The sequence below is a fragment of the Psittacula echo genome (assembly GCF_963264785.1).
Source record: "Psittacula echo genome assembly, chromosome: 4".
Taxonomy (NCBI): Eukaryota; Metazoa; Chordata; class Aves; order Psittaciformes; family Psittacidae; genus Psittacula; species Psittacula echo.
Window position 1 is genome coordinate 60060276 of NC_137738.1, and position 13918 is coordinate 60074193.

The 13918-nt window shown below is 45.0% G+C and overlaps 1 protein-coding gene across 4 annotated transcripts in view; it reads left to right on the top strand.

Annotated features, from left to right (window-relative positions):
- SESN1 (sestrin 1) overlaps nt 1-13918 on the top strand; it is a 79019-nt gene that overhangs the window by 59630 nt on the left and 5471 nt on the right. For 2 of the 4 annotated variants that reach the window (XM_080614777.1, XM_080614778.1), the window contains exons 3-6: nt 10157-10222; nt 11135-11335; nt 12376-12558; nt 13309-13551. In XM_080614777.1, coding sequence (XP_080470903.1) covers nt 10157-10222; nt 11135-11335; nt 12376-12558; nt 13309-13551 — 693 coding nt within the window. Of the gene's footprint in view, nt 1-3085; nt 3194-4182; nt 4262-10156; nt 10223-11134; nt 11336-12375; nt 12559-13308; nt 13552-13918 lie in introns of those variants that run through there. The other 2 variants (XM_080614779.1, XM_080614780.1) reach the window with 2 other exon arrangements.

Sequence of the window (13918 nt, forward strand, 5' to 3'; positions counted from 1 at the left end):
AATCTAGTCCTACGAACTAATGCAAATCGGGTAGCTCAGAGCCCCAAAGAATTATCTGGTTTTACTTGTAAATGTTCCTGGGAAAGGATTGTCTGATCATCTGCTGGGATATTAATTTGATGTCCAGGGCATTGCAGTAACAGGCACTTTGAGTGCTCCTGCTTGGATAGCTTTTCTATGGAAAGAATTTAAGACCTTGGCTTGCCAATTCTTCAGAGTCATTTGTTTGTGCTGAACTTGACTCAAAAAAGTCACCCAATTGGACTGAAATGGAACTATTCCAGTTACAGTGGCTAAGTACAGACATATGATTATGCAGGATCAGGCTTTTCACATTGTAACTGGTTGGTCTTCTTTTAGTTTCACCAAGATGTTTCTTTAACTGTAGCAATAAGGAAAAACTGCATTTCTGATGACTTCACTTGGATTGCACAGATGTTAAATGTCATCCCTTTATGCAAGCAGCTTTTATGGAAGTGCTTGCTATGAAAGAATACATTTCCATGTTTTAGGTGGTGTTTGCTTTAGGTGACTTCATGTGTATCTATCCTACACTCTTTCTGGGTGAAAGGAAAATCGGTATCTATCAATATTTCATGCTAAACATTTGCTGCTGTTTGTTTCCCTTATGAGCATTTTACTAGATCTCTGTTTACTTGCATCGATACATGGTAAAACATAATGCTGTGTTTCCCCAGGGGAACACTCAAGATATGCAAACAGTACCATAGATCTCTCCCCATATCTCCTGGCTGCACTGGGGTCTGCACTTGTTAGTACCCAAATGACCTTTGTGCTCATTTGTGTCAGACCATATTCCCTCATGAAAGTGCTCCTGTAGCTTGTCTTACTAGCCCCCAAGAGGAAATAATTTCAGTCTCCAGTTGTGTACTGATTTATAGATGACCACGTAGCTCAGTTTTGCATGTTCTTCCATTTGGAGGAGTTGCACCTTGGAAGTAGTGGTGTGAGGGCTGGGGTGGAGAACATGCAGCGGAGTGGGGTGATGAGATTCTGCTAAGGCAGAGAAATACCTGGGGCCTGAGCAGAGGCTGTGTACTCAGGCCATATGGGAGAGCTTTTAAGAGCATTATTATTTGTTTGCTATGGCTGTGCAACTTCCTCTTCCCCTTTGTACATGCTTTTTCTGACGTGCTGTCACTGCCTTCATCTATCCTGATGCAGCAAGCAAAGAACATGGTATGATTTTCTACCTTCTGCTTTTGAGCTGGTTGTTTAATGTGAGAGATTTTCCCTTGGAACATGTCACAGAAAAATCTGTATCTGCCAAGGTTCTTTGTATAGCAACAAATGTTCACATAAACAGGCTTCCAAAACTAATATCTAGGCAGGGCAAGCCACCACAGTGGGGAAAAACACTTCTGGGAACTGCGAGATTGCTGCCCTCCCTCCCCTGCCCCTTCCTGCCAAAGGTGTTGAGTTCATGGAAGGGGTGACCTTTCAGCTGACATCTGAGAAGACTCCTTATGGTGAGGTGGCATCTTACATTTCAGCTTCCAGGGAGTTACTCTTTTTCAACAGTTTTTCAGAGCACAAGCCAGTTCTTTGCCTGTGTAGCAAGAGGAGCCCATTCCTTCTAGTTTTGTTATGTCTTGGCCTGAAGTAAGGAAGCGGTTGGTGGGAATGAAACAGTGTTCTTCATTAGTTTATTTTATTACCTCACAAAGTGCAACCTTCCTTGCCAGTATCACATTCTTCTTTTTCCATGCTTCTGGTAAGCATTTTATGAAGTGCAAGTAGGTATAAAGCACACTTCATTTCTTCTGGAAAGACTTATCAGCTTAAAGCCAAGGCCCCAGATAAGGAGCTGTGGTACCTGGGCATCTCTAGGTAATTGAACCTCATAGCTGCTGCTAAGCCTTCAGAAGTAGAGTAGCCCTTGGCTCACCAAGTTAATTGTATAGCCCAGAGTGGTTGGTGGTGATATTTAGAGAGTGGAGAGGAAAGGAAGCCTTTAAAGCTTTAGCATTAGAAATGTGCAGAACTGCTGCCTCGAGTTATGTTGCCACATTCCCCTGACAGCACTGTCCTCGGTGTTTTCTGCACTTCACTGCAAGGTTCTTACACCTGTAACAGGAACAGCCTGTAAACAATTTTTCAGTGTTCAGTTTTACATTTAACGGAAGTGTAAAGTTCAGTGTCACGGAATTTCCCTGCTTGGTTGTTAGATGGCTTGGTAGGACTTGAAAATGAGCTGCCTGAATTGTAGACAGAGGCCTTCCTCCCCCAAATGAGTGTGTTCAGAGCTGTACTCATCTTGTGGTCTATCGTAGTTTATTTTCATTCAAAATATTTGAAGGAAAGTGATCTAACAAAATTTAGCTTTATAAATCTTAGATTGCTGAGGAAGGGAAACCCCCCAAAACAACAGAATCACACAGGCCAGCTCAGGGACTTGTTTCTTTTGGAATAATTGATGACATAAAACCCCAGAGCAAAAAAAGGTGGGAGATGTAAGGCATCTGGCAGAGCTTACAGCCCTGGGGGGTCAGCGAGAGGAGTACAGCCTGCTGCAAACAAAGGCTGAGTGTTTTGCTGATGAGATTGCAAAACATATGTTTGCCCAGGACTGTTATGATCTTGGGAATAGGCAGGAGGCCAAATGTCTGCAGCAGCACACTTAGTCACACAGATAGCTACAAAATGTTAACCTCGTGCGATTTCTCAGTTTAAACCCCGTAATTACGTTGTTGCTTAAAGAGAAGGTAGAAACTCTTGCATAAGGAACAAGGGAGAGGGGGAAAGGTTGTCCGAGGGTTTGCTCCGTGCGGGGAGGGCTGGGGAGCGGAGGAGACCGGGGCTCCATGGGGGAAGAGGAACCCTTCGCCTCAACCCTGCTCTCCGGCCGGCTCTGAGCCGGGGCTTATTCTCCTGTCCGGGAAATGTGTTGGGGGTCCCGGAGCTGGAGAAAGGCGCAACCGGCGACACACAGCTCCCACCCGACCGGCGCTGCCCTCCACTCCGCCCCGTCGGGGCAGTGCCCTGCGAGCTGCTCCGCCCGGGGGGTGGGCAGGAGGCCGGGCCGCGGGGCGGGGAGGGGAGAGCCCGTTCCGTGCCGGCTGTGCCGGGCCGTGTGGTAGAGCTGCCGTGGGGTGCGAGGGGAGCGTGCCCGGCCTCGGCCCCGGCCCCCAGCGCTGGCGTGAGGGAGGCGAGGTCGGGCCCTCAGCACCAGGTACCGAGGGAGGAGAGGGGCTGGGCCCCCGGGGTGGTAGGTCGGTCCTGCTCTCCGGATTCATCCTCAGGGAGAGAGCCCTGCTGGGAAGTGGGGCTGGGGCCCCTTGCAGCGAGCTGGGGAGGCAGGGGGAGCGCTTCCTTGCGGGCTCCTCTCTCGACCCCTGAGGACTTTCGTTGCTACAGGAGGTGACTTTGGGGGATTTTCAGGTCCTTTGTAGCTCCCTCCAAGGGGACATCCAGCTGCTGCCTTGCAGTACCAGTGCGGATGCTGTCGTTAGCTTCCCCACTGCCACCTGGTCCCGGAAGGGCTGTGCACCGCCTGTGTGTGCGGTGGTGGGGTGTCTGCTGGGGTTTTAGGCTCATCCAAGTACTTTTTGTCTATGAATTGCCCGGTATTTATTTCGTTCTTGCACAGACTTGGATTATCCTTTTGAAACAGTGGGGCCGGAGTTCTGTTTCTGATAAGAGCTTGCTGTAATTGCAAACAAAGGCAAGTCAATAGCATTTTGGACAGTAATTAAAGTGATGATTTGGATCTCTTGTCTAAGTTTCTTAGTGTCACCACATTAAGATTTTTCTTTTAAAGGATCTTTTTAAATCCTATTTTGCTTGTTTGTATAGATCTGGTACTCTTGGATACAAATGGCTTTGCTTTGACATAACCCAGCAGTGCAGTCTACATAATGCATACTGTAACTGTCATGTTTTAACTTTTCTTCTGTGTCACTGATTTATTGGCATTTAAACAGTGTTGATGGCATGGACATTGCAGATGTGCCTTCCAAATCCCTTCCCTTTTAATAGTTTTTCTGTCATTGTACATGTTACGGAATTGGCATATAGAAAAGCCAAGCACCAATCATTGAAATTCACCCTCTTGGTTTCAGTGAGCTCATATCAAAAGTAGATTGGGTTGTGGTGTCTAGGCAGTTGTGTCACAAAACCACTTCAGGAAGAGCTATTACTGCTGAGGAAGAATAGGTAGCACTTGAGACTGCTCCGGTTAGACCTGCTCTTACTGCTTGGTCCCAGAAGCTGGCCATGGAAGAGGTGCTGGAGTTTGAGGGTGAGGAGCCTGGGCTTTGCTTTTATTCCTGCCATGGAATTGTGAACAGGGTGTGTGACTGTGGGCACACAGTCGCCTTGATTTCTGTCTTGAATCAAGTCACACAAACTGGTTGGGGATGTTTTTAAAACCTGATATTTCAGACGACTTTGAGATACTCAGGGAAAGTACACTTACTGGTATTTAAATTGGAGTAATTTAAGTATTTAAATTCATGTAAGAATAATGTATTCTCTCTGAAACAGCAACAGTTCAATGTTTGCTATGCTCTCGTCTTGGTGAAGAGCAGTGGAACAAAGTGCTTTGTAACAGAGAGGGAGTACTTGCTCTCACTTCTTAAAATCTATCCAAGTGTGGACATGTCCAGTGCTTCAGCTGAATGATAGGCTGAGCCTTTAGTAGAACTGAAGATACAGCTTTTGAGCTGAGTATGTATCGGTTTGGTGATAAATAACTTGTCACTGAGATTCTAAACAAGAAAAGTCCGATTTGTGGCCTGTCTGTGTCACTACAGTGAGGTTTTGCTGTTGGTGACCTTTAAAGAGGAAATAGGAACCAGACACAGTGAGTGAAGCAACAGCAGCACAAGGCCTCTTAGACTGGTAAGTGCCAAAGCCTGCCTTGGATGGTTTGGGACATTTTATCTTATAAGCATATAACGCTCTAAATGGGTATTTTTAATGTCAGCTTCAGATTCACCATAGTAAACACTAAGCTGAATTTTCAGCCCTGGCACATTTTTTGGGGGGGGAGGTTATTCTACTAGGAGATTATGTTGGAAGAGCTTTTAAGCCACAGCCCATTGTGCCTTTCTTAACCCTAAGCTTGGGCAGGAATGCACTTAGATTATGTGAAACGGTCACTGGTTGTCTGGGAAAATGTTACAGCCAAAAAAGGTCACCTCAAACTAATTTCCCTTCTCTGTTTCCTTCCTTTAGATTGTTTTATATTGCATAAGGGCATGATTTTCATATAATTTTGTTTGGCTCTAGCAGTATTTAGTGCTTAATTGGGACGCGGATGATTCAGACGAAGATGTTAATCCAAATGTGGTTTAGTGAAGTGAATCGATAATTATATTTTCACTTTGCCTGTGGCTTGTCTATGATAAAATGTTCTTTTGCACTTAGAGGAGGCTTAAGTAAGTACGTAAATAAGTTTCTCTGGGAGATAACATTTGATATTGGTACTGACTGTGCTTGAGGGGAGCAAAATGACTCACTGTGCTAACACCAGGGAAGCAGTCTGAAGGTTGTGGTTCATAGCTAGTTCTCAGCTCGTGAATCCCAAATGACTGAAAAGTAATAGTTTGGTACAAGTCCCCATACTCACCTGACAAAACTCAGAGTTTGGGAGAGGTTTTGTGGGAAGAGCTCTGGCTGCCAGGAGCCAGCAGTGGAGAGGAACAGGGATCTGAAAAAGTAGTTTAGGTGCCCCATGGAGCAAGAGCTGTGCCTGAGGCAGGGAGCTGTTCCTGATCTGGAGATCGTGCATCTTGCCGTGTTGCTTAACTCGGCTCCAGTGTTCCTGGGTGGAATTTCTGATATTGGGTGTCTGTTTAGAAGTGTCTTCTTTTGTTTTCTTCACTTCTATTTTGAAGAGGTTCAGAACCAAAGCAGATGGTATTCTGTCACTTGCAGAGCTGACCTCTTCTAAGCATTTGCAGTTCAACTGTTACTTAAATTCCGTAGGAATCCTGCTTTTGTCAGGGCACTTTAAAAAATTACTTGAAAGTGGGCTTGACTGACCGAGTCTGAAGATACAGAACAGCTGTAAGTAAGTAGAGTGAGTTTGTACATCTTTGTGGTTTTAGAGTGGTCTTCTCTGAGCACATATGTGCATGCAGCACAGAGTTTTGGTCTGGTTGTCGTTGGATGCACTGTAAGAGGGCCAGGCTGGTGGGACAGAATGGTAACTGAGAAGTACATAATGAAGTTTGCAGACTCGTCTCGTTAACTCTTCTGTCTCAGCTCTCAAGAGCTATTTCTTGGTCCAGATTTGCATAAAGCATATTTCCTGGCTGAGAAGTCTCTGAAAAGACACACAGTCTAGTGGCTAGGGCATTAGCCCATGACTTGAGAGAGCTCAGCTCAAGCCACCAGTCTTCTGTAGCAGCCTCTGATAGATATGTAGTGTTTATGTTTCTCAGGTGTGGGTTTTTTCAATGGGATGTAATACTCTTGCCCTCCCTCAGGATTGTTGCATGAATTAAATGCATGAGGTGAGGTGCTCAGATATGGCAGTGATGAGGGATGTGTAGATTCAGAAACTGTAGGTATCTGGTGACCATAGGACCCATGGAGATAATAGTAGTGGCTGTAGAGAAATAGAAGTTACATCACAGAAGAGCAAAGAGGAGGCTTTTCTGTGATTCCTGAGGGTCTCTGCCAGCACAGTGATACATTTGTACGGCTAAAGTCTTGCTTCTCTGTCAAGGTACCTCTGGGAAGTGGGCAGTGGAATGGATTGCCAGCTGGTGAGGTCCAGCTTCCTCCATTAGCTGAGAACTTCTGGGTGTTGAAAGTGGAATCACTTCTACCCTTGGTGCTCAGCTTTGCAGCCATCTGGGGTTTATGTTCTGGCTTTGAAGATGGAGTGCCTCTGATGTATTGTTGTTATTATTGTTGTTGTTGTCACCTCAGTTGTGGTTGGTTTTCTGCTGAGTTTGGAGCTGTATCAAGCTGCAGAGTTTCTAGGCCGAATGGAAGTGGAGTGGCAAGGTTAACAAGGGGAAGGAACAAAGCCAGGAGAACTTTGATGCAGGAAACATGGCACTAAGTAGGTCACTTTGGTGTCCGACTCGCTGGTCTGGAATCACATGGAAGGTGCTTCTTTAATAACCGAAACAAATTCTGTTTGCTCACAACTGCTGCTCGTCCCAGTCCCCCCACGGCTGCTTTGCCAAGTCCTTGTCGGTGTCCTGGGTGCTTCTACATGGGGAAGGTGCTGGAGAGAGACCTGGTGGTGTGGCTGGCCAGGATTTGGGTATTGCCTTTGAGAGGGAAAGCTGGAGAGTGGTGATTCTTGGGTGTATTTGGAAGATGGATTGATTAGTGAAGGATAACGTGGAGCACAGAAATATATTCAAAATTAAGGGAAGATACTTCTAGAACTGTTTTGAGTATTATGTCTATGTCGTATTTGAATTGTTGGGATACTGGGGGCAGCCAGAGATGCCTGCTATTTCTCCAGTACTAGGAGAATTTGATTAAACGCTGCTTTTGAAAAAGAGGGGAAGCAGTTGTTAAAAGGTTGCCACAGCTTCTAAGCGAATAATAACAATTTTCAGACGATTTCCAATGGGTCAGATTTTATACAGCTCTCATGACTGTGGTAACCATGGGCCTCACAATAAGAATCTGTTCTGAGCACCCTCTGGAAGAAACGTTTTGCAGATGGGAAACTGAGGCTCATCTTCACAGATCCCTGGCAAGGTCTATGTCAAAACAGAGGCTTGAACCCAGGCATCTGGGGTGCTAGGCTGGTGCCATGAGGGGGATGCAACTTACTCAATCCTTATAAAACTCTTTAAGTCACTTTGCAGAGAGGGTTTGGTTACTTCGGTAATGTGACCTGTTAGATGCAGTGTAATCGGAGTAGTTTGACTTCTGCAAGGTTGTAAAAAATGTGAAGTGTATTGGTACTGATGTATTTTAGATTGTGAGGCAAAACACAGCAGCAGCCTGCTGATCGCAGGTTCTTAAAGCTTCTGCTGTTGGTTTGGTTTGGTTTTTTCTTCCTATAATTGTTCCGGAAAAAGAGAAGATTGAAACATGGTGTTCAAGAGTTAAACTTCAAGGTATTTCTGTTGGAGAGCTTGATTTGCAGACAACTGCAGCCATCTGCTAAGTTAAATGATGCATACAGACTTTTTTCCCTTGCTGTCATTTGGATGTAAGATGTTTCTCTAATTTGCTGGTGTACTTGTAGCCGAGATAAGAACAGCGCTAGGGCTTTGAGGAGAGAGGGTGGTTTTAAGATGAAAAATCCATCCTATGAGTGACATAACTAGAGACTTAGCTGACAGGCAGAAAATGTTTGTGGATGTTGGGACCCTCAGCAGGATAAAGCTACATTACAAACATCATTGTCCCAGGGAGAATCTGAAAAGACAAACAGCGAGAGCTGCCCTTTGATCTCGCTTTATCCAAGTAAGATTTGAGAAATGAAGGTGTCTCACTTAGGATTTAAGGAGAATGACAGGCTCTGATGGGCTTCAGCAGTTCTGCCTTAGATCTGCTATGATTGTTTCTGGCTCTCTGAAGCTGTTTTTTAATCTTAGGGGAAAGTTCAGGGAACAGTAACTGATTAATAAAACTGCTTCTCGTACAATGAACTTGTGCAAATAGAAACCTCAGCTAAGACAGAAGAAGTGCAATAGTGAGTGCAACTGGTATTGCTTGTTACAACAGCCTTTGCCTATGTAGCAAAGTTAAAGACTGCAGTCAGGTTTTAGGAACTTGGTTTGCTCTTGAGGCCTAAAGCAGCTGAAGGAGTCCCTCTGCCCTACATGGCCTGAACTGGCTCAGTGCTCCATACAAGGCATTTATTAATCTAAACCCAGTTGAGAACCTGGATGGAGTTGGTATCATCAGAAGATGTGTGGGGGCTATGGGAGCTATGGAACGTTGGCAATGGAACGTTGGCAATGGATAGGTTTTAAAAGGTGACCAGGGAAGAGGGAAGAACAAGTAAGTATCCCAGACTGTTAGTTTTTGTATAGCCTGGTGTTTAGCACTTAGCTCCATCCTCAGCTTTAATTCCAAGTCTCCATCCATCTTCAAGAGCACTGTGCCATCAGCTTGCCCCATTGGGAGCTCCCATCTTTCCTGGGGAAGCCATGCCGCTGCCTGGGGACCAGTTCCCACAGTAGAGCTGGCTTGCAGTGAGTGCTGTGCACATGAAGTAGTGAGCCTCTGTGGTGATGGGGAGGTGGGCACGTGTGACTATGCAAGGTGAGGCCATGTCCTGCTTTGGTACATGCCCCATGGACCCTGCTGGGTCTTCTATGAGGGCTGATTGTGCCAAATGCAGAAGCTGCTCTTGAGCCCATGGCTCCCACCCTTCCAAACAGAATGGTTTAACAGGTGGGACACAAATGCACCCAAGTCTTTGTCTTTCATGCAGTTTGCTTCTTGGATACAGGCTCAGGGTGCTGTAGGCCTGGCAGAAAGCTTCATCTAGCCAAAGGAGAGGGCAAGTAGAGAACTTGCTGGAGGGGTATCCTATTCAGCTTCCCTCTCATCTGCAGGGCAACTTGTCCATAGCATGGCTGCTGCTGTTCTGATTGAGCAAAACCCCCTTCCTCCCTCCCAGTGTGAATAGCTTTTTATCCTGTCTTGAAAAGAAGCAGATGCAAATGTAGATCAGGTACTTTCAGCAGTTTAAGAGCTCTTTGAGGTTGGGAAAAAGAAATCTGATTAGGGTTACAGCTGTTCCATTTCCTGACAGATGCACAGAGTGTTATGTGCTGGTGTACTGCGGATGTACACACACACCAGTCTCATTTTGTATCAGTGGCATAACCACACAGCAGACGGCTGTGTACTGAACTCCATGTCCTGGACACCCTGCCAAAATATGCTTGATGCAGAATTTTTTGTGAACCAGGCTGTAGTGTGCATATGAATTTGTGTGTGTTTGCTTCGGTTGGCAGGGCCTTTTGTTGTTGTGGTTTTTGTTGCTGGAGTGGGGAGTACACCGTAAACAAGTGTGCCTAATTATAAAGCACTTGTATAAAACATGATTTGTATTTGTACAAATGGTACTAGTAGAAGTACCTGTGTAAGAGTACCACTAGTACCCAAATAAGCCCGGCTCTGAATGCAGAACTCTTTTCCTTCTAGCAGTCACAGCTATAACTAAATGCTGAGATGGTGTAATTTTCTTTTCTAGGAACTTGGAATAAGAATTCCTAGACCACTGGGACACGGACCAAGCAGATTCATCCCGGAGAAGGAGGTGTGGTAATGTTTTCAAGTACACAGTGAACTTTATGCTTTTAAAGAACAACCTTTTAGCAGTAACCCACACTTGGTTTCAGGACAGCTGCTGAGCTGTCAAAGATTTTCAGTTGTGATCACATTCAGTCCTGGTGAGACTTTGGCCACGGTTCCAGTGTACAGAAGCAGTGAGAGCCCTGGGGAGCTTTGGAAAAGTTATGACTCCTTAATACTGCTATCTAGCATAAGAGAAACCCAATACTGTTTAAGTGCCTGTTTCCTTGTGAACACCCGGATGTAGTTTCCTACTGGTCTACGAAGCACCTGCCCCCTGCTCTGGGGCTGCTTTATCTTGAGCTGCCTCTACTGTTCTGAATAATCTGAGAAGTGTCAGTGTTGTGGCTGAGTGTTTCTGGTGCCTCTCTTGGGATCATCTGGTAAGTGAATCTGGAGCGGGGGAAACATTAGTAATATGCCTGTGGTTTTCTAGGAATTTTAGAGCCTAAAGTTTCAATTTCCTTTTATTTCTCTCTCTTGGCATCTTAGCTTTTTTACTTCTTTCCTTCTTTTCCCCATAGTAAAAATGATTATTCAGTTAGCTTTTTGTTGTTATAATAAACTAAGTTAGATCAAATAGGGGCACTGAAGAAAGTGAAGTTGAGACAGTTAAAAATGAGAAGTCAGTGCTGTACAAGAGAAAGTGTAAAGCCAAAAACCTTTTGCTGATACAACCACTTGTGATCTCCTAAATGAGCGGTATTAAAGGGATTTTATAAGCCTTGCCTTATGCGCACTGATTTAATGCCATTAACAGATTTATAACACAGTTTCTTTCACCAGGATCTCTGGGATGCTGTGGCTAATATATGTATTTGTTGTTTTTCTGGTACTCCGTCGACAGCATTGCTGATTGCTCTTTCTGTTCATTCAGACGATCCAGGTGGGAAACGAAGACGCCACGATGCACGCGCTGTTTGCGGATTCTTTCGCTGCGCTGGGCCGGTTGGACAACGTTACCTTGGTGATGGTTTTCCACCCCCAGTATCTTGAGAGCTTTCTAAAAACTCAGCACTATCTGCTGCAAATGGATGGCCCACTCCCGCTTCATTACCGACACTACATCGGGATAATGGTATGCTGGAACAGAAAGCAGAAAGAGCCGCTTTGGCAACAGTCTCGTCTTGTTTAATAGCAATGATCACTGTGTTTTGCAGTTTCTAGTTGGAGAGGCATTTCATCAGGAGCTAAGGGGAAAAGCAGAGTAGGTTTGTTTGTATCTGGTTTACAAATTGTTTCATAAGTTCATAGTTTTTGTAGGACTGTGAGAAAGAGGGGGGAAACAAATCTGTTATAAAAATAAGACAATTGTTTAATTTTGATTTCCTTAGTGTCTCAGAATCTTTTTCAGGAAGGCTTGTTTGTGTGTGTGTCCTGTCAAATACACCTCCCTCTAACTAGACGGTCCATCCCATCATCTGTTTCTGAATCTCTATATTCTAAGCAAGTTTTCTGCCAGAAGTGGTTGATTTCATAACTTTCAGTCTGCCAGTTCAGTGGTCTTTGCTCACTGAAGTTGAATTAAAATCTTGGGCTGTGTCCTAATATGAGGAGTAAAGTGGTCTAGTGGGAGGTGTCCCTGCCCGTGGCAGCGGGTTGGACCTAGATGAGCTTTAAGGTCCCTTTCACCACAAACCATTCTATGATTCTGTGATTCTATTTCTTTTTGAATAAATGATACCGGGTCTGCTCTTTGCTGAAAAGCTGCCCTGAGTCTTTCTTGCTTATATGTGTTCTGAAACTTGCTTTTGTTTTTGCTGGTGAAGATTCACTGGAGGCAGCCTTGCTTCTTCCCTACTGGGCAGTACTGTGCAGTATGGATTGCTTACTTCAGGTCACACCATAAAGCTATGTCTGTGCTTCTCCCTGGATACAGGCATGTTGCATCTGTAGCCAGCATAGTTATAATGTGTGAGGAATGGGGAATAATTATGTTGTGAGAACAATAATCAAAACAGGCTGATTTATTCATCTCAACTTGTTCTTACTTCAACCTTTGATCACTGCAAGTCTTATTCTTGAATATTTTGAGGAAACAATGACTTACGGTATTTGCCATAAAGCACCAACTTACTGTAATTGTTTTCAGTATCACAACTGCCTTTTCCTTTCTAGGCTGCAGCACGACACCAGTGCTCTTACCTTGTTAACCTCCATGTGAATGACTTCCTTCATGTCGGTGGAGACCCTAAATGGTTGAATGGTCTAGAAAATGCACCTCAAAAACTGCAAAATTTAGGAGAATTGAACAAAATGTTGGCTCACCGACCCTGGCTTATCACCAAGGAGCATATTGAGGTAAATCTTCCATGGAGTAACGTGAGTGTACCCTTAGTTATCAGTAATGCAATCACAGATTCTTAGGGTTAAGAACCAGTCAGGATGAAAGATGTTCTGTGTTACTGGCTTTCAGTGTTGTATCTCTGTGATACTGTGCGATATTGTGCCCTTGTACAGCTCATGTGAGGGAGGGTGCTGGGCCAGGGGGGGAGGGCTTGCACTCCACCAGAAGGCCCCAAACCTCCCACTCTTTCCTGCCTGAAAGGGAAGTTGGGGCTTGAAGCATCTTGTTAAATATAGAGCATTCCACCACCCACAGGGACATGATGGAGGGAGCCCAGACCTGGTGCTGAGTTTTCACACAGCTGGTGCAAAAGGAGTTGCCAGGGTTTGCTGAGACTGTAAAGGCCAGTTGAAGAAATGTGCAACTGTTGTGGTTGCATCTTCCACCAGAGGTGTGAAATTTCTGATGTCAGTCAGTCTGGCCTCAATACAAACCATATGGTGCAAAGTGAAAACCCCAACTGATTGAATAACTGAAGGCCAGAGAGGGGAGAGAAGCCATCTCCTTTGTGGCTCAACCACATGAGTCTATGCCTGGCAGGTCTCCTGGTGAGGGCACTGAGCACGCTATTGGCAGCAGAGGGTTAGGAAGCATGTGTGGACATTGGAAAAATAATTCTACCTAGTAAAGAACTGTGTTGATAAACTGCATTAAGGTGGAATCATTTGAATGACTTTAATACTTGTCTTGCATTATTTTTAAAGCAACTTTTGAAGACCGAAGAGAACAGCTGGTCCCTGGCAGAGCTCATCCATGCAGTTGTTCTCCTCACACATTACCACTCCCTTGCTTCCTTCACGTTTGGCTGTGGAATCAGCCCAGAGATCGACTGTGAAGGGGGTCACACCTTCAGGCCCCCTTCCATCAGTAACTACTGCATGTGTGATATTACAAATGGTTACCACGGGGTGGATGAAATTCATGCCAGCCCAACTGGAAGTATTCCAGTAAGTACCTGTCTGCACAAGCAGTCTTGTTCAGTAGCAGTAGTTTCTTTGTAAACTTAATACATGGAGGGTGCCTGTGTGTGTTCAGTGAGAGTGGGGTTGATGAACCTAATCCACATGAGTGCCAGCCAGAAGAAAGATGTTTAGGAGAACCTGTAATGACACTGCTAAACTAGGGAGAATTACCAAAGTGACAGACAAAGATACAGTCTCTTAAGTTGTCTATTTTTTTTGGTCTCTTGTCATTCATACTAACAAACTGAGACCACTCCAGATCTCAGCCAGTTTATGATACACATCCTGAGCAGCAGTGGCCAGGAGTGCTTCTTCCATGGGTGTCTGGGAAAGTTGGCTCTCCCTTTGATTC